The sequence below is a fragment of the Hoplias malabaricus genome, chromosome X2, assembly GCF_029633855.1.
Source record: "Hoplias malabaricus isolate fHopMal1 chromosome X2, fHopMal1.hap1, whole genome shotgun sequence".
Lineage (NCBI taxonomy): Eukaryota > Metazoa > Chordata > Actinopteri > Characiformes > Erythrinidae > Hoplias > Hoplias malabaricus.
The window spans coordinates 38,676,351-38,702,469 of NC_089819.1; the positions used below are offsets into that span (position 1 = coordinate 38,676,351).

Consider the following 26,119-nt stretch of genomic DNA (forward strand, 5'->3'; position numbering starts at 1 on the left):
GAGAGAGAGAGGTCAGAGCTGGTCTGTCCACAAAACCCTCAGATGACCCTGGTAGTGCAAGGACATTCCTTTTGTGTGTGTGTGTGTGTGTGTGTTTTAGGTTGGGCTTAGGGAAGTTTAAAGGATTTGAGGTTGGTAGGTTGAGTTGAGTGTGTTGTGAGATTGGGAGTGGGAAGTCTGTTTTGAGGACTGGTCTAGAAATTCATATTAGACCCAGACTTCCTAATATGGGCATGGTCCTGAATACAGTATCTGCATCTACATTATCTAGGTATATTGCAAATAAGACAAGGTGCATCATAATATAATCATTTCACACATTTGTTTAATGTAAAAATGGTTCAGAAGAATAAATAAGACTGTACGTGTCTTGGAAGGTTCTTTAGCTTCCAAGCTGTGTTGCTCTAGAACATTAGAACATAGAAAATTAGAAAAGATAGAAAAAAACAGACAATAGAAAAGACACCAAACAACTACTGGTTTATCACCTATGTTTAAAATAAGGAGGAAAAACATATACATCTGACTTCTGGCTGAACTATTGACCCAACAAACACTGAAAAACTCTCTCCATCAGCGTGGCCTTGTTGGTCAAATAGATTTTCCCATACTGACTCCACACGCTCTGGTGTGTGTGTGTGACTGAACGGATGACTGCATTGGCAAAGATCAGCATCCGGATGCAGTCCAACCTCCATATGGCTGCAGAAAGCTAGCATGAATGAGAACATGTTCTCTGTAGATTTTTCCTTGTTAAACAAAATCCTCATTCATTAAACACTCATGAAAATCACTGGTTGAGAGCCAATATTGTGTGCTGTCCACAGTGTTTAGAGCATAGGAAGAATTTGCTGTTCCAATCAGGCTTGTAATTAAATACTCCATGACCAGAATTCATTACCTGGATTATCATAAGCCCTATTATAGACACTGGCTTGGCTATAAAATAACCATCAAGGACGTTGTTCAGGCAAAATTTAAGGCATGGCTTAATATAAAATAAGAGGACCAGCCTTCAAAACAGACTCCCCACTCCAAAACTCACAACCCACTCAACCTCAAACCTTTTAAACTCCACTAAGCCCAGCCCAAACCTAGCCATATAAATACAACCTACCAAACTTCAAACAGAAACTCTGAAAGACGCCAAACTAATGATGCTTTTCCACTGCATGCTACCAGCTCTTGTTTGACTCCACACGGTTCTGCTAGGCTCTAATCGCTTGGTCCCTAATTGATTTTCACTATAAAACCCCCCTCTTTGGCTTTTGAAACCACACCAACAGCAGGTGTAGCATTAAGCGTTGTTTACTCAACATTTATTCGTATGTTGTTAGGTTTTTTGGGACTGAACACAGCTGTGCATCCCAGTTCAGACATATCTATCTATATCAGGTTTTTCCATTTCTTGTTGCTTTGTCTGGCTCTCACAGTTCGTCGGCCATCAATCCAAGGACCGTTCGAACTTCGTCAAAACATCACAGTGTAATTGTAGGAGCTCCATTGAGTCGGATAAAACAAATTTGATCACTACTGTACATTGGTGTGCAATTTGGTGCTGGAGGCCTGCGTTTTACTGCGTGGACAAGCCTCTCTGGCGCACTGCACTGTTCACAGATCACGTTTAGTTCCTGCTCAGCTCGCTTGGAAGCATGTGCAAACAGGTACTGAAAAAGTACCCGCTTCCAGAGACAAGGTTCCAGATTTGCCTTATGGAAACGCAAAAGAGCTGAGCCGAGGTGAGTAGGGACCATGAAGTGGAAGAGCGCCATAAGCCTCCCCAGAGTAAGCTCCAAATTCTGACCTCTCTTCCAAATTCCAGGAATCATATATTTTTCTTCCTTTTTGTCTCTTTTGCCATCTCTCACCTGTTTCCGTGTTGGGTGCTCGATTGTGGCGTAGGTAGAACCTGACCTCAGCTCTCTGCTGCCCCCAGCGTTGCAGCACCTCAATCATCCTTTCACTGTCACCAATCACACGCTCTGTTAGAGGAAGAGACGACCAATCAGGAAAAGGAGGAACACTGTGGGACCTGTGAAACCCTTTTCTGCTTTTTTTGAGAAAAAGAAGCCTCCAAAATTTGTGATTGTAATAAAACACTCAAAAGAGTTTTAATCAAAATTAGATGTCACCAAATGTTAGGTACATATTTGGTGCAAAACTTCCATTTTTGATTTTTACTTAAGCATTTCAGACGAGAACGTAGCTATTTTCAGAATTAATTAGGCAGAGCTGAAATTACAGAGAGTAGATGTGGCATAGTCCTCTCCGTCCAACTGGAAAAGTGTATATATCTGAAGACTGCAGTAATATTAACTTTGTCATAAAATGGCATAAAGTGATGGGTCCACTCACCAGATCCTCTCCAGGTTTCAGACAGGTAACAGTCTGTCTCTCCAGGCTCTTTACACAGGTCCATCACATCCCTGCACAGTGTCTCAGGGGTAACGGGAACCTCTGTGAAGTTCTTTTCATTGTTGCTGAGGTACACGGTCAGAAACATCTGTCACAGACAAACATATCTTAAGGCACTTAACAATTATTGTCCATGGTGTTGGAAACAGATCCATTCATTTACATACAATAAATTATCCAATCATTGTCTGAAACCTACCCAGAATCAATAGGCACAAGGCGGGAACACCCCCTGGAGGGGGCGCCAGTCCTTCGCAGGGTGACACACACTCACACATTCACTCTTACACCTATGGACACTTTTGAGTTGCCAATCCATTTGCCAAAGTGTGTTTTTGGACTGTGGGAGGAAACCAGAGCACCCGGAGGAAACCCACGCCGACACAGGGAGAACACACCAAACTGTCTCCTCACAGACAGTCAATTGGAGCGGGACTTGAACCCACAACCTCCAGATCCCTGAACCTGTGTAACTGTGACACTACCTGCTGCCACCCCAGCTTATGTACAGTAATGTGTAGAAGTCACTGGCCACTTCAGAGCACAAACCTCAACATTTCTGAGGTCATTTAACCCCCCTCTAAGGCTGAGAGTTCTGATTTATTTTAAAACCTGTAAATAATTTCAAAATAGATGTATTTTCTATTTTTTCTTTTTTTTATATGAAATGAACCTGCACAGACATATTGAACCTTCTCTATAACCTTCTCCCCATCAGCTTCACTTGTCCTACTCTACGTCGCACAATCAATACGACCTTCTTCTGTCCCCAATGACAAAGAATTACTGCCTGGAGTTTACTCCATTACTCAGTCAGTCACTCATGCCATCATTCAATTGCTTAATTGCTGTATCATTCAGTCTCCCCATCATTTAATCCCCCATCAATCACTCCATCACTCTCTCAATTTTTTTTTTTTTTTCCTCATCCCATCTTCACTTGACACCCAAAATCAGGTGAAGTTGTGGCAAATATGACATTGTTCATATAACATTTTTTTTAAACACAAGTGTCTAGCAAGTGGCCAAGAGACATGATGTGAAATTATAGGTGAAGCGGCTTTGGCCCACAGGCTTGTATTCATATTGTTTACATTAAGAATACATTTAGTTTGTTGCTTATTCTATAGACAGATATGCACATTTGCATATTTCAGCGGCCACTATGGACTACTTGATCGCCCTCAGTATTCCTCCTCAGCATGAGGACAACCAAACCCCAACACATTTTTATCTCCATTTTTTAAAATAATTTGAACTCCAGCAGCCTTTGACAATATGTGGAAGTTTCATTACTAATGAATTGATAGAAATGCTCCAAATGTTTGAATTATAAACATATGCATTGAATTGTTTCAAAAATTTGCAAATGTTTTATTACTTCTAAATTAATTAATTAAAAAACATCTTAAAAGTGACATACTAACCCTCTTTTTCTCAAGTTAACACAGTTCCTTTGGGTTGTGAAGAAATGTCTGTGGCACACGTTTCATAATACCACAAGGGTCAAGCAAAACAGCCCTGTTCCTTCAAAGACCTTTTTTTCTTGCTTTGCATGGTTCTTTTCCTTCTCTTCTTGTTGCTCAATTTTTTAATTTATCTTTAATTGCTCTGGCCATGTCTGTTTCACACAAATTAAACCAGCTTTTGCTCATATGTGGGCCCAGCACTGTGACTGAAGATGATAAGTTGGAGGTGTGGTTATAATTCTAATGAACTTGACTTAGGATTGGAGCTAATTCAAAAAAGCTTAATTAACTCTGGATAGAAGCAGGGAGTCATGTTTATAAAGCTGTTTGTACTGTTTGTGTAGTGTTCAGTTGAAACCACTTTTAAAGCATTATGAGTTTGTTCTGAAAAATCTTTGCAAATATGTCATTCTAATGAGCAGAGATGAGTGACCAGATTTATGACCAGATGGGCATTTAAGTATCATTGCTTTAAAAAAAAAAGACAGATGGATAAAAAAGTTTCACTGTATAAAAAGTCTCAAAACAAGAAAAACATATATATATACATATATATATATAATAGGTAGAATAATCAGATTAATTCATTCATTCTCTGTAACCACTTATCCAGTTCAGGGTTGAGGTGGGTCTAGAGCATGGGTCGGCAACCCGCGGCTCTTTGATCCCTCAGATGCGGCTCAGCTTTTGAAAATAAGTATTTAATGAGTATTTAATTAAAATGTATTTTATTTTGGTTTGTTTATTTTCAAAATGTAATTCTATGAAGAACCGTGACCCTGAAATGGAGAAGCGGAGAAGAAAATGATGATGATGATGAATTCTATGAAGATTATGGCGATCTTGTAACATCTAAAATATTTTAATATCTTCCGACGTGCGACACCCGCTAGTGTGCGCTTTCTATAACGTTTTGACAGCTGACTGCACGGCGCCAGTTAAAGGATGACAGCACGCAGAGAGAGGACAGCATTTTTGTTTGCTGCCAGTGGATAATTTAAGTTCGCCGTTTTTTTTCCATTACAACTAGGACTCAAATAGACATTGAGTATTTTACTTAACTGTCAATCCAACGTCTTTTTTTGGAGTTAAACATTTTTGTTGCATGCAGAAATGTTATCTCATTTTCTCTGCAGTCGTTCATTGATTTCATAAATGTAACACAGTATAGTTTGTTTATACATAGCACAAAGGAAAAAAAACCCTGTTATATGCAGTGTTATTTCATTTAGAATTTAAAAAGGGTTTTGTGGCTCTCAGTGTTTTCTTTACTGTGTGAAACAGGTCCAAATGGCTCTTTGAGTGGTAAAGGTTGCCGACCCCTGGTCTAGAGCCTACCTAGAATCAATGGGCGGGAATACACCCTGAAGGGGGTGCCAGTCCTTCACAGGCACTGTCACATTCACTCACACCTACGGACAATTTTTGAGTCACCAATCCACCTACCACTGTGTGTTTTTGGACCATGGGAGGAAACCGGGGCACCTGGAGGAAACCCACGCAGACACGGGGAGAACACACCAAACTCCTCACAGACAGTCACCTGGAGCGGTACTTGAACCCTTAACCTCCAGGTCCCTGGAGCTGTGTGACTGTGACACTACCTGCTGCGCCACCGTGCCAATAGTCCTATTATATTCTTAAAACAATATAGTAATGAGAAATAGGTGAATTATTGACTAGATTTAATCTGCTTCCATATAAAAAAGTACCTTTATATACAGTGTGGTTTTTCAGTGTTAAAATAAGGCTGAAAGAGTGTCCAGTTCCTCTCTTGGCTCAGACGCTGTTTAGCACAGATGGCCATCATGTTGAGAAGTTTCAGACCCAAAAATAAACCACAAGTGGGGGTGATTAGTCAGCAGAGACAAAAGGAGGTCGTAATTGGCTGTGTGATGTACAGTAGAAATGGTGGTGGGGACCCAGTGCCACTACAGGTCAAACTGACAGGTCTTTGAAAATGTTCCTGACTGACCACCTGTATTAATCTGGAAAAATATGTCCAAAAGTTTGTAGACAGTCTTTATGACACCTGTATTATAAATTCACACCCATTCTGGACATGGATGATTAAGCACCACACACAGCTAAAATTATGTTCTTTAGCAACTACCCCATAGTCCCCAGAGCACAACTCAACAGAACACCAGGGTATAGTGTGACTCTCACTTGTGTTGTGTATTGTAATCCGCATGAAATATTTGCATAATATCTTGAAAGCATTATAATAATTGAAAGTGTCAGCGATGTTGTCGTGTTGGCTCAGACAGGGCAGAGACAGTACAGTGCAGCAGCGCTATTGGTCAAGGACGCAAATTTGAGTGTCATAATTTGACACAAACCCTGTGTGACCACAACTTTATATGCCCCTGCTTAACTAGCCAGTGAATTAGCCTGTGTTGCTATTGTAACTTAAATGCAATAACTGATGCAGCCATGAGATATCACGATTGACTGTCATTATCTTGGAGATCAACCTGTCGATCATGATCGACTGGTCTATAGACCTTCTGAAGCACAGGAATCTGGTGTATTCTAGCTGTGCTTTCTAGAGTGATCCATCAAAAATCTTTGGGATGAGCTGGTGACTCAAAATCTTCATCTTCATTTTCTGCTAAAGCTAATTCATAACAGCATTTTTAAATGTCTATATTTAGTAGGAAATATTACTGGGATTGTGGGAAAAAAAATCAAACAGTCCAGACTGAAATCCTAAAGAACCACTAGTGCAGTCTTTTCAACCACTCCATATTCATCACATAATTTCAATAGCTGTGACGTCACAGAGGACATTTTTGCAAAGGGCTGTTTTGCAGCTCAGTTTACGTGAAGTTATGTAATAACATTATTTTGGGCGCCCAAACTCCTCCCCTTGGCCCTATATATACCCTGCAAACTCATGTTATTTCCGTGTTAGAAAAACTTGCTCCCACCTCCACACCGTCGCCACCCTTTTCTCATATTCATCTATCCAATTGGGGGGGTCCGGCTTCATAGGCATTCATAAGCTCAGTGAACTCCTCCCCAAAGACCTCTGAGGTCACCTTCCAGTTCCAGCCTCTTTACAGGCGTGGTCTGTACTAGGAAAATATAAGGAATGGGGAATAAACTTTACCAATCTTTTCAAAATTAATTTTTTAACAATGCAAGAAGACTTCATTGTGCCCTTTAATGAACGGATAATGCCATTAATGTTAATGTGAACATGCGTTTCTTCGTCACTATAAAATGTATGACAAAATGTGACTTCTGCATTAACCCATCCGTGGCAGTGAAAACACACATACTAATGCACCAGGGGAAGTGAGTACACGCACACCTGGAGAACCAGGAAGCCATCCGCAGCACTCAGGGTGCTGTTTCTGTACTCCCAGCTGGTGACTTTCCGGTTTAAAGCCTGCTTTTCTAATCATTAAACCACAGCTCCTCCACCTTAAGTGAAATGTCCTCAGTACAGCTAAAGTAAATATCTTTATTGACACAAAACCAAAATCGATCGGACGCTGTCAACACCAGCTCTCGTACACAGGCTACAAGCTGAGTTATTATCACTGCTGATTGAGTGTGACGACACAAAGCATAGTGTGTGTGTGTGTGTGTGTGTGTATTTGTGCGTGGGCTGGCACGACAGATGGGCTGAGTGAGGACATACAGCTTTATGAGGAGAGAGAGAGAGAGAGAGAGAGAGAGAGAGAGAGAGAGAGAGAGAGAGAGAGAAAATTAAATAAAAACAGAGCATTCAGGTCCAAAAACTGCTGTGAAATTTGGTCTATAATAAAATACAGTGTAATGAATAGTGTAAAGGCCAGGTATGGACATGTAACAGACTAAAACAGAACTGAGAAAAGCTGATTACTCACACATGGACCTATATAAAATGACTATACTTTTCTGAGAAAAGTACTAAGGCTCCCAAGTGGTGCAGTGGTTTAAGTATTTTTCCTGTTTTCAGGAGTTCACTGGTTTGATCATGAGTGATGCCTCATCAATCCAATGCTGTGAGTCCAATGCTCATCGGATGGGTACTCTCTCTCTCTCTCTCTCTCTCTCTCTCTCTCTCTCTCTCTCTCTCACCTCATCTTAAGCAAAATGCCAACCCGTGCAAGCCTATGTTAGCTGAGATAACAGATCAGGACAGATACCCTTGAGTTCTCCAGCATGTTGAACTACGCTGTTTGAGCTGGAATTGTGTTGCCAAGAGTTTGAAAAGTAGCAACATCAGAGGAGAAAACTAAAGAAATAAAACTACTCAGACAAGGACTTCAATCCTGGTAAATATAACTTCAGCCACACATTCCCCTTTTATAAGTTTTCCTTGTTAAACTACTTTTACTAAACACACAAATCTTTTTCAGCTGGAACTGTCCTAACATTATCTGTTTAAACTTCTCCAAAGGGGTCAAGTCATTGTACCATCAAAAATTATTGAGAGTATTTAAAATGATGCTTTCTCTATGATTCTTCTGTGATCTTTGCAGCATGGTACCTTATTCAGTTCATAAGAATTTGCTTCTGTAGTCATCCGCACCCTTTCATGAAATCAGGAAATCCGCCTCAGGTCACCAGATCTCTTTTTGGATGGAAATGTGTGTGTGTCTCTCTCTCAAGCCTTATTTTCATATTATTATAGCCTGGTTTGTACCACTAACAACACAGAAATTATGTCTTAAATTTGTTTTCAGAAGATTCAAACCACTTTTGCTTTTGAGGCAGGGGATGGGGTGAGGGGAGGCTGAAGAAATTAAAGAACACAACATGCAGATAAACAGAATGTACAGAAAGTTAGAACCCATTGAAATTTATTTCTGAGGCTGCTGGAGGACCCATGTAGGCAGGGCCACTAGTATCTGCGGTCCAACGCCCCTAGGGATGGAGTGGGGGTGTGACACACAAATACACTGATCGCTGAAGGACAGGAGCACTGTTTCTGTCTCAAATAAATAATCTATATTAATAGTTTAATTATCAATACGGAACATATGTTTAAGACTCCAAATAACTATAACGTATTTTAATGGATAGAGTATTTGTGGGTGCTAAAAAACTTTTAGTGGGGGCTATAGCCCCCCCAAAACAGGTCTAACCTCACCACTGGCTGAAAGTATTCTGCAATACTACAGTGGTCTGTCGGGAGGCCTTGCATTGATTGACCAACACCACAGGCACAAAACTGCTATTCAGCATTATTCTTAATTAAAAGTGCAGGGTTTAAGCTGGCACAGGAAAAAAAAAAGCCTGAATAATAACAGTTGGGGACAATGTTGGGCCAAATGCAATTTTAAAACATCTGCTGTTGGCATTTGTCCTCAAACTGTAGCTGGTTTTACAATCTAACCCCAACGCATGGCTAAAGCATTGACATTGTAAATCGGCATGACCTCTGGAACGTCCTGTTTCACGCGCAGCTGTAGAACTAAGAAGCTTTGCCCTCTTCTATTGGACAGGCACAAAAACACACACATTTTTAATCCAGGCACTGTATCTGGACACATCTGGCAAGAACTGCTTACTGGTTTTAGGATTGTGTCCTGTCCTCCTGATGCCATGCTTTTGAGTCATTTTGAGGAAATTTGGTTTCAAAATCAAAGTATGCAGAGCAACATGTGGACTACAGTCTGTAACTATGGAACTATCAATTGTTCCTGTGTGGTCAGTGGAGCTGTGAGAATGGACAGTGATTGTAATATCAAGTTGATGGTCATGATATCATGGCTCATCTGTGAATATGATGTGTTTTATTTGTTCTTTGAAGAGACTTCAGATGACAGTTTCATGAACATGTTCTGCATGCTATATATTCTGGGTTTAATGACTCTATGGATGGTCAGTAAGGCCAGCATTGTTAAGCTGTTTTACCAAACTGTTGTAAAACCTCTGGATGACAACGGTCCATTCAGAACACTCTCTGAATCTCAGAGACGAAATTAGAGCCGTAAAAAAAACTGTTCTAGAAGTCATTGAAGGGGTTCAGCTTTTCATCCTCTTTCCCACAGACTTTATCTCTCAGCCTCTGAGCTTTAGGATAAAATGGATGGAGTGACTCAGCCTTCATTTGTCAGACCTTAATCTTCCACAACCCTTTGCACAGTTCCAGTGAAGCAATTGATGTAGCAATATTCGCTGCAGAATTTTAATGTCTCTTAATGTTGTTTTAGTATATATATATATATATATATATATATATATATATACAGGGGTTGGACAATGAAACTGAAACACCTGGTTTTAGACCACAATCATTTCTAAGTATGGTGTAGGGCCTCGTTTTGTGGCCAATACAGCGTCAATTCGTCTTGGGAATGACATATACAAGTTCTGCACAGTGGTCAGAGGGATTTTAAGCCATTCTTCTTGCAGGATAGTGGCCAGGTCACTACGTGATGCTGGTGGAGGAAAACGTTTCCTGACTCGCTCCTCCAAAACACACCAAAGTGGCTCAATAATATTTAGATCTGGTGACTGTGCAGGCCATGGGAGATGTTCAACTTCACTTTCATGTTCATCAAACCGATCTTTCACCAGTCTTGCTGTGTGTATTGGTGCATTGTCATCCTGATACACAGCATCGCCTTCAGGATACAATGTTTGAACCATTGGATGCATATGGTCTTACTTGTGCTAACCCCTGTATATATATATATATATATATATATGTAATGTATTTTTCTCCTGCAGAAGAGAATGTGATATAATTAATTACTAAAGTATACTAGTCCTAAAGTGTATATATTATATTTATATTGTTTATTTTTGAGTGATTTACATTTAATTAGATGGAATTGCTGATTACCCCATTTGTGTTTGTAAGATAAGATATATAAATGGTTACTGTCCAATGAAAATATGCATCTTCAAAAATAGTAACTTTATAGGAGAATGAAACAAACGTCTTAACTTTCGATGGATGTCAATGTAAAAATAAAAATAAAATATTCCAAATAAATTTGGAGCATTTCTATTGGTCCATTCATAATAAAATGTTAATTACACAGTGTGAAATACAGCTGTGTTCAAATAATAAAGTATACTATAAACTGACAAAAATAGACATATATTTATAATGAAATATATAACTGAAATGAAATATTTACTGTTGTATAGTGCACTTTACAGTGAATTCTTTAGAAACAGAATATTTTTACAGGATCCCTTTAGCCGTTAACTAGCAGTGTTCCTTAACCTTAACCTTTAATGTTCTTTAACCTTAAACATTTAAACAAAACTTTTTACTTTTACATATACATATACATATGTATATTTTGCATTATGTATACTTTTACCCCAAAACTATTTCTAACTATATGTATGATGCTGCTGGTGAGTTTATAATTCAAATGGATAAATCACAACGCTGAATAATCACATATATACATTTTAATAAATCAATTGATATTTGATGAAGTCGTTTCTGGGAAATGTTTTATTTGGAGGGTATTAGTCTCTACTAAATATTGAGACACATAGTGTTTGTGTCAATATAAGAGTGTTTAAGACCATCCCCCCTTCCTCTCAATACATGTAAGTAGGACATATGGGTCAAGGTCTAGCTGCATAAAAAGCTCCCCAGCATTGCTGGACAAAGCTTGGGCTTCCTGAGCAGTGGAAATCTCTGAAAATCCACAAAGGGATTGCCTCATCAGACAAGCCTAAACGTCACTCAGCATGGAGTGTGTGGTCCTTCAGTGTGCAACCCTTTAATATAATAATAATAATAATAAAAATTATATGCATTCTATATTTTGAGTGATTTATTCACAGCTCAGGCAGAGACATCACACTTTACCAATAAGAGCGTTTGGGCAAGACTCTTAATGTTGCAAAGCCTGTAATCTGTAATGTCATTAAACACTAATAATGACTGTAATTTGTTCTGAATTATTATACCTTAATATTTACACTATATTAACACTTTGTGTACATAATCTTTTTCTAGATTATTCAGATTGAATCACGTTGCATTTTCCGGGACGTAAAACAGGTAATACTTTGTTTAAATGCACACGAAATATGAGTCTGGCAGTTTCAGAAAGCTGCCTCTGAATGAACAAATGACAGTAGGATCCTCTTGGCTCTGAGTCACAATTGAAACCGGACACTGTTGATATGGTGGTGAGGGTTAAACAAAGTGCCAATACAGCATGTTTGAATAGTCAAACTCACCACTGCAGACTTATCCTCTTTGGAAGAATCATCTGACAAAGCACGAGGCTCTTCACTATTTACCCAGCAGTCATTAGAATGAGTATATGGTCCTTTACACCTGAGAGAATCACCTCCAAAAGCCACAGTATGGCAAGCATTCTAGAAATGTACTCTATCACAATATAGAAGTACAATAATCAATTATTATTTTAACAAGCATATACTATGTATTTCTGTAAGCATACTGTAAGTATCAACACTATTTAAAGAAGTGAACAAATTATATAATAAAATACAGAACACAATTAGTTCAGTTTAATTAGATTTAATGCTGTATATCAGGGGTAATTAATTAAAATTCATAAAATTCCATTTATAGAAAAATTTCCCAAACCAAGGTCCAGACCATGATGTATAACATGCATTATGATCTGTGCCACATCCTGCACATTAAAATAGCTTCATATGTAGTTCAAATCAATTACATTTCAATATACTTCAACAAGATTTATTAATAATTAGAAATGACAAATACTCTAAATAAAACGTCCTTTTCACATTACAAGTCAAATTTACCAATAAAACAAAAAAAATGCATATTTTAAATAAAGTCCCTAATGACTTATGTAGTTGCAGTTGACTTTACTGCTTTTCCATAACCAGCAATCTGATTGGCTCTTTTTGCTGAAGAACAGGACTTTATCCGTAAACAAAAATCCATGTTCAGCGTTATGAGAATTTCAACTGACAATCGTTCCCTTATTTTTAATATTTCTGGTTTTACCTTACAACACAGTCGTCCTGAAAATATCCCAAAAGAGCGTTAATCATGTCCCCTGGGGGTATTTTTTACTGGTGCCATCACAGCAGTGTCTGGAACCCTGCCCTGTGTTTGTCACTCATTCAAGGCACAGCACTCATCATAATGCACAGATCTGATTGGCTGAGTAGCCTCACATGTGATATGCAGATACATATGCAATTAGTCTGTAAGTTTCCTACCATAATGAGTAGAAGAGTCACACCGCTTAAAAAAACACTGTTCAAAATTGAACAGCTCTTAATTGTTTATCCGTTATAGGTCCAGGTGCGGATATGACTAATAGAAGGCTTTGTCATTTGCCAGGCTGCCATTGTAAATAAGAGTTTGTTCTTAATTACTTGCCTGGTGAAATAAGTAAAAAAAAAAGTGTCTGGGTCCACACCTAGACCGAGGTCCACATATTCGGCTCTACATCATCAAATCAATGTTCATCAGTTATTTTATTTATTTATTTATTTATTTTTGTTGGCTACTACACAAATTCACATCTCCACAATGTGAGAAGGATTTTTCTGCTTGTGGAATAAATCTTACATTGAAGGACACACTGTTACAAGAGTTAATTTAATTAATATATATTTTTTTAAACACTGAACTCTTTCCCCCTCTATAGACTAATGTATTTGCTATAAGCGTCTATTGCTTGTTAGCTACTGTAGCCTCATTACCCCAGTGCAAAACTATACATTCATTTAAGGATAGTATATGATTGTGTTAATTTTTGTATGTTTTGTACAGTAGAACAAATGTAATCTTTGCACATTTTGTGTTATGAAATAATGCTATAAGTCCCATGTCTTTTTTCTGCAAGGCTTAATCTGGGCTAAACGGATGCTGTATCCGCTTTTAGTCCACTGTTCATTAGCCCACTTTACGATGGTGGCACACACACACTCATACATCATTCCTTCCTGATTCAACCCAAAACTAGCAGCTCAGACTCCCCAGACCTTTACATAAGCCACTTCACCCAAGCAGAGGTAAAAGAAAAACTAATAGAACATGCCTTTGTTCATTGGCTAAGTTCATTTGGAACTGAGCCCCAGGATGTGATGATATCACAAACTCATTCATCACAGAAGATGAAAATAGTAAGGGGTCAAGACAAAAACATGCTGCGCTATGTGAATTCATCTAATTTAACTTGAGCCTTATATTAGTAGTCAGAGTATTTGAATTCTCAAATAGTCACAAACGCTAAAAATATTGCAGAAAAGGGGAGCAGCAAGGCAAATGAAGGAGATACATAGTGCATGTCACTTGTGATGTTTCCACTGTAAATGTGATTTGACAATTTAGGGTGGTTTAACAAAAAAGTTTCTTATGAAAATGTGTGTGTTGGTATTGGAGTGGGGGGCTTGAAAACATTCTCATCTACAAAACAGTGGCCCTACATAAAAAGTTTGGGAACCAAGGAAGGCCTAAAAGTGCTAAATGTTGTTACACTACATAGTTATTATCTTAGAACAACAGCGATCATCAAGCTTACCAAATTAAATTAGCCTGAGATTAGCTTAATGTTATTTGGCTGCCACCCACAGCTTGTTACCTCACTTCAAGTTCTAAAATAAGTTCAAAATTTGCCTCAGCCAAATCAGTGTATTTTGAGTAGCAACATGGGCTCAATTGCCCTATTAGCGTGTTAGCATTATCTATGCAGCTCAAAAGACCATGTGGTCATTTGACTCTTGATTTCTGTCCTGTGATTGAACCATTATCAAATTGAACTGGGCTGGATAGACTAATTACACTCTGTTCAGAATTTGACTGTACAATTGGATTGCAACTAATATATCATTTGGACATTACAGGACTCTACAATATGACACAGTGAAAGGTCACAGTATGCAAATAACCACAGTTGAGCCTTCTAATCTGTAAGAAGACTGACTGGACCATGTGTGTGTGCCTATATATATATAGAGAGAGAGAGAAAGAGAGAGAGAGAGTTTAGCTTTCCAAAAACAGTTGAGACAGCAAAGAAAAAACATGTTAATAACCTTAATTTAAGGAGAAATGTGAGGCATATTGGAGCCTCATGGCTCCAGAGCTGAAGAAAGATACATGGGGTAAAATGTGCAATTAAAATTTTCGCTGAACCATGGCTCCATGGCGGAGTAGTTATTAATTCCTACTGTGTGTGTGTGTGTGTGTGTGCATGGAGGGAATCCACTGTGAGGAGGGAGCTCTATGGAAACATTAAACAACAGAAAACCAGCACACACAGAAGGACATCAATAATTCAGTCTCAAAACAAATTGGCAATAGAATTTAACATAGGTTGGTTTAACATAGGTTGGTTTCCATCAACATTGCGATGGCTGTCCCAATGTTGAACCCCAAATGATGTGTTAGTGCCTAATGACATGTTGATTTTCCAAGAGAAATAAGATAACATTGATTATTTACTGGCCAAACATTTGTGGACACCTGCTAGTCCAGCAAGTTAAGGGTATTCATAGTTCATAGGTTTCTATTAAACTAGACTTATAATAGATTTAATAGATAATAGATAGTTGCAACATTGCTGTAAGGATTTGATGGCATTCTGTTATATATACATTAATTGTCAGTTACAACTCCTGAAACAAATTCTGTCACTTCAATTCAAAGAGAGTGAGAGCGTGATGTATTTCTATACAGATCATACAAACAATACAAAATTATTTTTCCACAATGGCTGCATATTTGTGCAGCTAATTTTATTAATTATTAGGATATTTATAAACATTTGCACATATCTTTACTAATGATAGTTACTCTTGAGCGGCTATGTGCTTGTGTGAATCTCAAGAAAAGCCTAGCTGGATTGAGTCCCTGCTGTCACTCTGTTTACTCGTCTCTCTCTCTCTCTCTCTCTCTCTCTGTGTGTGTGTGTGTGTGTCTTAGTCTTGGCCATATGGCCCTGACACCGAACAGATACAGACTTAGAATCACATGATACAATGGGGGCTTACCCTTGACCACTTGTGACTTCTCAAGGAGAGAGAAAGATAGAGGGAAGAAAAAAAGAAACAGATGGAGGAAGGAGAAATATTTAGATAAAGGGATTGTGAAAAGTATGAAAAATCCAAGATAGACTATTAGAATTTGTTTTTTTGTTTCCTAAAGTCATTATCGTTAAAATTATTTGCTTTGTATTTTGACACTAGCATAGACCTACGTATTCTATAAAAAAACTTGTTTCCCCAGTTTATTTCCCCTTTTCCTTAATTTCTGAATTATGTTTTATTATTATTATTATATTTAATCAAAAATCCAGATTTCACAGCAATTAATAATTTTATTTTTTTATTTAAATTGTAAAAAAAAATCCATTTAATTTAACATTAGCCTAGTAATAAATTAAAGGGAGGCTGCAGTCAAAAGAGCTTCCACAAGAAAAAAGAATGGGAAGCGGTAGTCTAGAACGAACGGCCAGTTATATGTCCAGAAAAATCAAAATGTACGATTAACTGACTGCTTCAGTAGCTGTAGTAACAGGGCTGATTTCTTTGGGTTTGGGACCCTGGAAATATGACAAAAGGGATTCATAATGAAATGAATTTTGCTTCCAAGCAGCAGAGCCAGGAGGCAACGGTGTTGTTGTGTGCAACGTCCCCATGGCAACAGTAACCACGGCAACCCGCTTTCTACCGTCACCCAAGTGGCAGAGTCTTCCTCCTGCGAGGAATAGTTTAACACCAATGGGTGAACGGGCCTGTCAGGAAGGATCAGGGAATCTTAGATGAAGATTTATGCCCGTGCTAATTCACTGCTGTTCAAAGGTCTCTGGACAGGTCTTTTAATTGTGATTAAATGATTTCTTTCAGCCTAATCATTCAACATCGTACCCTGACCTCGCTAATATTTATGATGATGAATGCAGATTTTCCCAACTAGATTCCAACATCTAGTGTAAATCCGTCCCAGTAGAGACCACTACTGCAGCAAAGATTTCATTACCCATCATTTAAATGCAGAGGTAAAGGCTTCCATTATTGTTACTATGAGCCTTGTATCCCCTATTCAATCTAAAAAAGACGAAATTACTGGAAAAAAAATTGTGATCAACTTAAGTCATTTTAAATATTATGCATCATGACAGACCTATGACTGAAATGAATGGCTTCTAATGAGCGGCCTTTGAACTGAAGCGGCTTTGAAAATCAAGTTACAACAATCTAACATTATTTTAGCCGCTTGTTTCATCCATTCAAAAGTCAAATGAAGCCTATTATGTTTCAGTACAATGATTTAGGTTTGCTGTGACCATCTAAGTGGATTTCTCTGAGGGCAGGGGACGTCCAGTTGTTCCTTCTCTTCCTTAGGGAAGTGTTAACAAAATACCTAGCCACTGCAAATGCCTTTTGAAACAATGCCTGAGGCTCAAACAATGCAAGCTTATTTCTGTAATATCAGTCAGCAGAGGAAATCCCACTTCTACTTTTTCACCACAATGGCAGTCTCACTGAGCCATTTCCAGCCTGAGCAATGCACTCTTCCTTCCAGATAAATATAAGCACCACATGAATACAATAAAAGTTTCATCCATATATTGTCTTAAAACAGGAGAAATGTTCCTTTAAGAGTCATATAGCCATAGTTCAGTCAATCAGATTTACACAATTTCAAATTTCAAGTTGGCACCATCAGAAGACATGTTAATGTTTACAGAACTGTATCCTCAATGTTAATAAGTGTACATAATTCATTTCTAAAGGAAAGCATTTCCGTAAAGGAGTATTTAACTTGCTTCTGTGTTTTCAGACATGATATAGTCTATAAAACTGTAGCCATCTTGAAGCCTGAACAAAAACCTAACCAATAGGTTGAAAATTCCTAACTTAAAATAGAAGCTAATGTAAGCAGATAGTTTTTATTATTATTATTATTATTATTATAATTATTATAAATTAATCAGGACATTTCAACATAATGCAAGATGTAGATTATACAACAGCTTTTCTGTGCTACATCAACACTCTTTGTAATCATTTTTCTAGGAAACCGATCCAGTTAAGTTTCCATAAAAATGTTCCAGTAGAAAATTTGTTCTTACATCTCAAAAAATGTAAATAAAAGTTAAACCAATAAACTAAAATGTATTACAACTTTACAGACTTTTGTGATCCTATAACCCTAGCCATGACCTTAGAAAGTCTAATATTTGGGTGTAATGTAAGGTCCTTCTTAGCCAGTTAGCTCCAGCAGTCCAGACACCAAAATTTGTCTTAGCTGATTAAAAACACAGCTGAGGTAAATGGTGTCAATTTGAAGTTTCCATAAACTTTTTCTTCATTTAGACCTAAGCAGTGCATTTATTAGATCTGACAATGAATTATTATGGGTCATACTGCCAAAGGCAACAAATCTCAGTCAAATCTCAAGGCTCTAATTTCCAATCTGGAAAATGATCATTGTCGAACATGTCCCCACACGTCTATGCTAATTATAGAAAGTAAATAGTGTTAATGGCAGAATACAACACCCTTACAGCCTAAAGTGTTAAAGTACAAAAGGCTACCACTTAGCCACTTTGTTATAAACGGACACTCCTCAGAGCTAGCACACAACCAACAGAACAAACGTTTAATACATAATGCATAATTTCAATTCAATTTGATTCATAATGTGCCTTTTACAGCCTTCTCCCAAAATAGCTTTCCAGAAAAAGTGTAATAAACAAACTGTTGTTAGCATGAGGAAGAAACTTGGAGAGGAAATTATGTACGCTTACTGCAGTGTTTCCGTAATATATAATATTCAAATAAACCACAGAGTTGCTATTTCTTTAACTCAGGCAATGCTACCACAATTTGCATTTTTGTGGGGTTATTTAAATATTTGAGGCTTCAAGTCTTGAGTTAGAACATATTACAAGCGTGTAGCTCTCATGAAAAGATTTAAACTACAGGATAGCTATATTTCTATGATACTAACTGTAATTTTAAAAAGAGTTACCATATTACAGGGCATAAGTAGGGCATATTTCATAAGCAGCATCTTTAAATGTTCATCATTATAAAAATGTTATAGTATTAAGGATATTTGTAAAAATTATCACAATAACTTACCTCAAAATAATATATTATGGGTTATAATAGAAATATTTGCATTTGAAAAGGCGTAGTTTAAAGTCATTCTTAAACAGGCAATAATACCCATCATAAACCCAAAGAATCAATGTTATGAACTTATGGGGCTTTCAGATTGCAGGCAAGTGACAGAGGGGTGAGTAGATTTAGACATGGGAATTCACTGAATATTCACAGATCTGTATGAACTGAATTAAGGCGAAGGTGCGAAGGAGTACCATCCCAGAGAAATTTTATGGCATTAGGGGATTTTTTTTTTTTGTCTTGCAAATAAGTTTTAACTATGTCCTTTCGATGAACAGAGCTGATTGTTGATTTTATGTGGATTTTAATGTACACAATGTAGTAGATTTAAAACTCCATACACAATGATATTAGAATTGTATACATATCAGCAGATAACTGATAGAAAATCTGTGGTTTCAAACAATTTTTTTCATAATATCTTTGTTTTTGTTTTGATGATGTACGTGGTACCACATAACAATAGAAGAGAATGTTTAGGTGACATTGATTTCTCTGTAATTTTAATTCAATGCATCTTTTCCCAATGGTATAAATAATTATGTATAATAATTGGACAAAATGTACATGAAAAATATCAGTTATTCCGATCTGCCATTCTGATATCTGATATTGACATTTATGTGTCATGTAAAGACATACTGTACTGTGAGCTCTAGTTTATTAAAGCATTATTAGATCTTTTTTTTATCTTCCTGCGGTTACACCACATTTCTTAATATACCAGAAAAGTATGTTCATAAATGCATTGCAGAGTGCATCTAAATGAAGACTCTTTTTTTTCATTTTATGCCAGAAAAACTATGACCTTGGTTAATATTCCGTGGTTCTGGACACGGCGGCTTTCAGTCACGATTCTTGCACATTTTCATGCACACCCTGTTCTTGTGTGCCTTAGTAATTCTGATCAGGTGTGTTTTAGAGCAGGGCAACGTCTAAACTGTGAAGTGAGGGTGTTCCCAAAGCTGGCATTAGACATTGCTGATCTAGGATCAACAGGAATGGGGGAAATATGAAAAATAGAACTAAAACTATTTTCTTGTATCTAGTATAAAATACAACACATAGAGAAACACTTGATTATTAGGGGCTATATATCACAGTGATGTCGACCTTAAGTGGTTTTGACCAGTCTAGAGGTATATTCGGGCACAAGAGGTGTTAGATATGCACACCACAGCTCAATACTGCAAAGGCAAATGTATACAGTGCACAAACACAGCCTTGAAAGAACATCAGCCTATGGTTGGAATACAATGCAATAAGCCCAATGTATAATTGCAGCATTCAGCAGCCAATATTCAGCGCATCTCTCATAAGTCATTTCTTTGCGTCTGCATGTTCGAAATGCTTGCAAAACCTTTCATTAAAAAGCATAAGCCGATGTAAGGTGTTTCGTGCACGCACCTGTGCAGGGCTCGGTGAATAAGGCACTACACTGAAAACAACGAACCCATAACTCGCTTCTTGTCGCGTTCCATAAAAGCAAATCTTCGAGAGCTGATAGAGATAAACACAAGAAACGGGTGTCGAAATGGATCTCCCGTCCAAAGACTTTGTTTACAGCGTTAATGTCAACATTTCCACGCCCGTATGGCTAATAATGTTAGTGCAATGGAACCCCCCAACCCCCATACACACACACACACACACACACACACGCACCCCTTAGAATCCCCTGCTTTGAATCTAATCCAAATGAAGAGATATCCATAGATATCCATATACATATAAAGAAATTCAAGGCTCATTATTGAGTTTTAAGATAAATCAACTCACCGGCATCATACTGTTGTTATCGCAAGTGATTCTGTCTTGCTGCTGATTCTCAACGACCTTTTCCCTCAGATATTCCAGTGGCGGGGAATATTCTGCAGTATAAATCTAAATCCTCCGCTCCTCCTCCTTCCTTTCCTCCTCTTCCCTCTCTGCTCTTCGCTCTCTCTCTCGCGCGCTTACTCTGGCTGCTTTACATTCGCAGTTTTTCTTCTATAAACCTGTTGCAGCCACTTTTTATCCTTAATAAAAAACACCCAAAGCAGAGCGCAGTAAATGAGCCTCAGAGCGAGCGGCTCGCTGTCTCCACTCAAGGCGAAACTCCGCCCCCTGAGAGTGGGGCGTGTCGAGTCGAGGAGTGGGCGTGGTCTTTGACATTTGGTTGTTATGGTAATGAAAATAATAATAAGTCTGCTTGTATGGTATCTTGTTTTTGCTATATATCATAACAAATACTGATTTATAATAATAGCAATTATTATTATTATTATTATTATTATTATTATTATTATATATATTTTGAGTAACATTTTCGTCAATGTTGAAATTATTGTACAAACCACTTATTTTACGTGTATTTGGCTAAAAATTTAAATAAAAGTGTACCCGCTGTGGAAATATCTCCAAAGAAACTCATGTAAAATGAGACAATCTGGAACAGCACAGCTGAAGATCCTATGCTCATTGCCAAGTGTCAGTTAGAGAGGTATAAAGCACTGGGCTGTGGAGCAATGGAACTTTGTGATTTTATCACCCTACACTTAAATCTTACTACTCTGGCTAAATGTCATCAAATACAGCAACATCTAAGCTTCCCAGAGAAGTGGAGGCTGTCTCTGTAAAAAAGTGGGTGTGAAGAGTGTGGTATTACATATGATTACCCTTAAATAAAGAAAAAAATTTCGTAGTACTGTGCAAAATTCAGAGATCAACATTTAATATTTACATTTATTTTTTCAGTATGACCTTATTTTTACACTCATTGTTACCATTTCATTACCATATAAATGCATTGTAGTTCTACAGTTACACACTGTTGTCCATCTGTTACTGTGAATAATTTCTTAGACCTCTTACACCCTGGTCTTCAGTGGAAAGTGAGTGAGCAGAGTGTTTAAAAACTGCTGTGTCTGATCCACTTGAACCAGCGCAACACACACCAACACTCCACCATCAAGTCAATGCCTATGCAGTGCTAAGAATGATCCATAACACAAACCATATCTGCCCTCTGGTGGTCCTTTCGAGGGCCTAACCTTTGAATAACAGGTTGAAAGATTGAAACATTTTGCAGATATACTACAGATTAAAATTACTAGATCTACAAAATGTATATATATGGTCAACAAAGCTGATAAAATTGATGATGAGTATAGAAAAAGAGGGTCATGTTTCCAAGAACAAGAACCAAAGCTGTTGTTACTACAGCAAAAATGGGACAAATGATTATATGCTTTGTGTATGAGGACCATGATCACAAAGGCCCAGGGAAAAATACAGTAATTCATTTACTACCATTTCACGCCCTTCTCTTCTTCCCTTTCTACTAGTGTTTCATCTCTCCACTCACCTTCCATTTGTTCCCTCCCTCCTGCCTCTTTCTTCCGTCTCTCTTGACCTTGGAGTGCCATGATTGATGTAGTGGAAAGAGTATGACAGAATTTATATTCTGCTCATCCATGTCTGTGTTCACACATACACACACACACACACACACACACACAAATGCTGGATCTGGATGACAATATGTTTAAGGCTAAGTACAGAACAACAAACTTAGAAATGCACTTTTAGTCTAAAAAGATACTGAAGGGATGGTCAGGAAACTTGCTTTTAAATACTACATGCCAGCCATTCCACCACTCCGGGAGTCTCATGCATTTTGACAGAGGCTCCCACAAACCAATTGTCTTCTGTGAACACGTGAGTGAGAAAGAAAGCGATACACACACACACACAGAGAGAGAGAGAGAGAGAGAGAGAGAGAGAGAGAGAGAGAGAGAGAGAGGGAGAGAGAGAGAAAGAGAGAGTGAGAGAGAGAGAGAGAGAGAGAGAGAGAGAGAGAGAGAGAGAGAAGTTCATGATTTCTCCTAGACCTATTAGGTTTCTCTGTGGGCGGGTATTCGCAGTTTGCTCTGTCCATCAGTTTAAAATCGTGCAACGTTTATAAGCGAAATGCAAAATATACAACACCTTTCACCCGAGACTGCATTAAAGTGTATGGAAATATAATATCAGCGTTCCTCGCTCTACTGTCTGAACTGTGACTCCTCTGTTGCTCATGGTGAGTTAATGTTGAGGTGAGTTCAACAGGATTCACTCATTCATTGTTTACTGTCTAGTAGTTCATTGATAGCGTTAATTAAGCTGGCTATGTGTAAAAGATGTCAACTCAATTGTAATTATATTTTAAGTACATGTTTTAATGTCATATTTTCTGCATATTGGCTCTAAATTTGAATCCTAATATTTGGACTTAAGTTCGCTGTGGAAAATCTTTCAGCTTCCTTGACATAGATGGCAATGAGGTTGAGATAAAACTGGGCGATATATTTGCAAATCAATATCACGATTAATTGTACATTTGACCACAATTATGACTAATGAACAATTATTATGTTTTTGTATTTTTGACCCTCATAGTGACAAGGCTTGTACTGTAAATATGCTCCAGTATTAAAGCTGGGATTTTTTTCTAATGTTGCTGGGGGCTTGTTCTTCTCTTGTTTTTTTGAGCTCTGTTTATAGTTGGTGTGTGATTGTGCTTTGGTTGCTTGTTTTTTTTTTCAGCGTTTAATATCTTTTTGTTCAGTTGGGTCTTAATTATAGTCAAAACACAACACGTCCAAACCACAGACAGTTTTTCTTTTGTATGAGCTGCTCAGTTGGCCTCAGTGTTTAGGTGGCTTCCATGTGGCAGATAGGGGCAGAATCTCGTGACTACAGATTGGTAGCGTGGTTTTAAAGGGACAGTACATGAACACATAGTGGGGACATAACAGAATAAAAATAATCAGTATTGGCAAGATTATGTTGATTAGAAGTTCTGAATGTTGATTTCGATTCGTTTTTGATTAATTTCCCAATTTCCCAGCATGGTGGTGCAGCTGGTAGTGTTGCAGTCGCATAGCTCCAGGGATCTGGAGGTTGTGGGTTCCAATCCCGCTCCGGGTGACTGCCTGTGAGGAGTTTGGTGTGTTCTCCCTGTGTCTGCGTGGGTTTCCCATGGTCCAAAAACACACGTTGGTAGGGGGATTAGCGACTCAAAAGTGTGGTAGGTGTGAGTGTGTGAGGGAATGTGTGTGTGTGTGTGTGTGTGTTGCCCTGTGAAGGACTGGCGTCCCCTCCAGCGTGGATTCCGGGTAGGCTCTGGGCCCACCACGACCCTGAACTGGATAAGTGGTTAGAGATAATGAGTGAATGAATGAATAATTACCCAGCCCTAGGTTGAGACATGAAACAAAATGCTCAAACCTACCAATCATCATGAACATCAAGGGCATATTCATGAGGAAATCGCATAAGTCCTTTGACCAAGAATGATCAAGAAGTGTGCCACTGTTACCCTCACCTCCTCTGCCCCGAGGCTTAACAGCAAGGACTTGAAATGGCTATCCTCCAGCGAGGGGGAGACTCCAGCACGATGACTCCTACGGACTCGGGTTGTGGCGGGTGCTGGGTCCTCCTTTACACACCCGATGGGTGTGCCAGAACCTGAACGGAACAGAGTCCAATGAATGGTACACCCAGCCCACGGATTCCTCACAACGGTTATTATTGAGGTCGGATCTTCTGTCAAGGCCGGGAAGGGAGGACGATGGGGCGGATGTACACTCAAGGAATCTTTATTACAAAACAAAAGCAAACACAACAAACAATCACGAGCAAGATAGACGGAAAACAAACTAGACTAAATTTGAACAGAACTAAACAGGAACAAACTAGGACGGGAACAGAACAGAAAACAACCATGAACCGATGTAGACATGAGTCAAACACAGACAGAAACAAAAATCTACACACAAGACCAGACCAGGGAGCACTGAAACAAGGGGCTACATAGACAAGAAATACCTGGAAACACTAATGAGAGGGCGGAGCTAAGGCAGTGACAAGGGACAAAAACAAACAGAGCCATGTGCTGTTTTAGTGAAAAGAGAAAACAGCCATAAAATATATCACAACCTAATATATATATATATATGCAGTTGTAGTACAAAGTTTTGAAGTGAAATTTCTGGTTTCACAATGTTTGCTGCTTTTTTACAACTTATTTTCTATAGTATACCGAAGTACAACTGTAAATATTTCATACAATTTTTTAAAACTTTATTGACAAATACCTCAAATTTATGCAAAGACTTATACCCACAGGGTTGGTTCTTCTTTTTGAAGACTTTTGCAATTCGTCCTGGCATGCTGGATATCAACTTTTGCACTGCATAAAAAAAAGTTTGGCAGCTACAGTTTCCAGCAAATTACAGTTAAATAACGTTATTTTGTCTCATTTCAAAATACGGACATTTACCGTATTTACACATTCTTTTAACATTTGAATAAATACGGAATATTCCTGTAATTTAACTTGCATATAACATTAATTAACCATAATTAAAATGTATATTTACACAAGAATAAACATTAAATTTAGCATGTTCCAATTAATATAACAAAAGAATTAAGTTATTTTAATGAATGGCAAACACCAAGCATCAGTGGTTTACAGCACACTCCCATTAATTTAATGACTTATTACATTATTAGTTGTATTTACAAGTGAATTACAGTAAATTTAAGGTAATATGAAAATTAATAGACTGAAAATATTAATAAATGACTTCAACATCAAATGTGGTTTTCTTCACAATATTGTTTTACTGTATAACATTTTGCATATGAAAAACAGCAAATGCGATATAAGTTTAAAATTGTGTAAATAAACTGATGCACAAACACTGATATACTTTAACATAAGCAGAAAGATGTTAGACAGTGGGCAGAGTCTGTACACTGTCAGATTCTGTTGGTGATGTGTGTAGTGTGTGGTGTCTGTACTGTGTGAGGTCTCTGAATCTGTATGACGTGTCTGATCCTGTATGTAATGTCTGTAGTGTGCCTGAAAATATCAGTCTATCCATTTTATGCGGAAAAGAACAAAAGAACTGTACAGCCATTTAAAGTTTAATTAACCATTTTCATTTCAAGCTGTACTTTTATGTGTGATTGTCATTTAGTAACTGTTATACATTTGTTAATTTCTGAGCTCTCTCTCTGTCTCTCCTGATTATTTCTTGGTTTTGCTTTCTGCCCTTGGTTTCCGTTTTCCTGGGCTTTTTTTTTTTTTTGCCTTTTTCATTAAATTCCTTTATTCGCAGTCTCAGCCGCACACGTTT

At 38.0% G+C, this 26,119-nt stretch overlaps 1 protein-coding gene across 1 annotated transcript in view; it reads right to left on the reverse strand.

The window, feature by feature from the left end:
- The window catches only part of LOC136676690 (apoptosis-stimulating of p53 protein 2-like), a 43,509-nt gene extending 22,558 nt beyond the window's left edge, over positions 1 to 20,951 (reverse strand). Inside the window, exons 1-3 of the mRNA XM_066653870.1 lie at positions 20,730 to 20,951; positions 2,356 to 2,503; positions 1,869 to 1,982 (exon numbers count right to left, since the gene is read on the reverse strand). Coding sequence (XP_066509967.1) covers positions 1,869 to 1,982; positions 2,356 to 2,503; positions 20,730 to 20,738 — 271 coding nt within the window. The 5' untranslated portion in view covers positions 20,739 to 20,951. The remainder of the gene's footprint in view (positions 1 to 1,868; positions 1,983 to 2,355; positions 2,504 to 20,729) is intronic.
- Between the last annotated feature and the right edge of the window lie 5,168 nt (positions 20,952 to 26,119).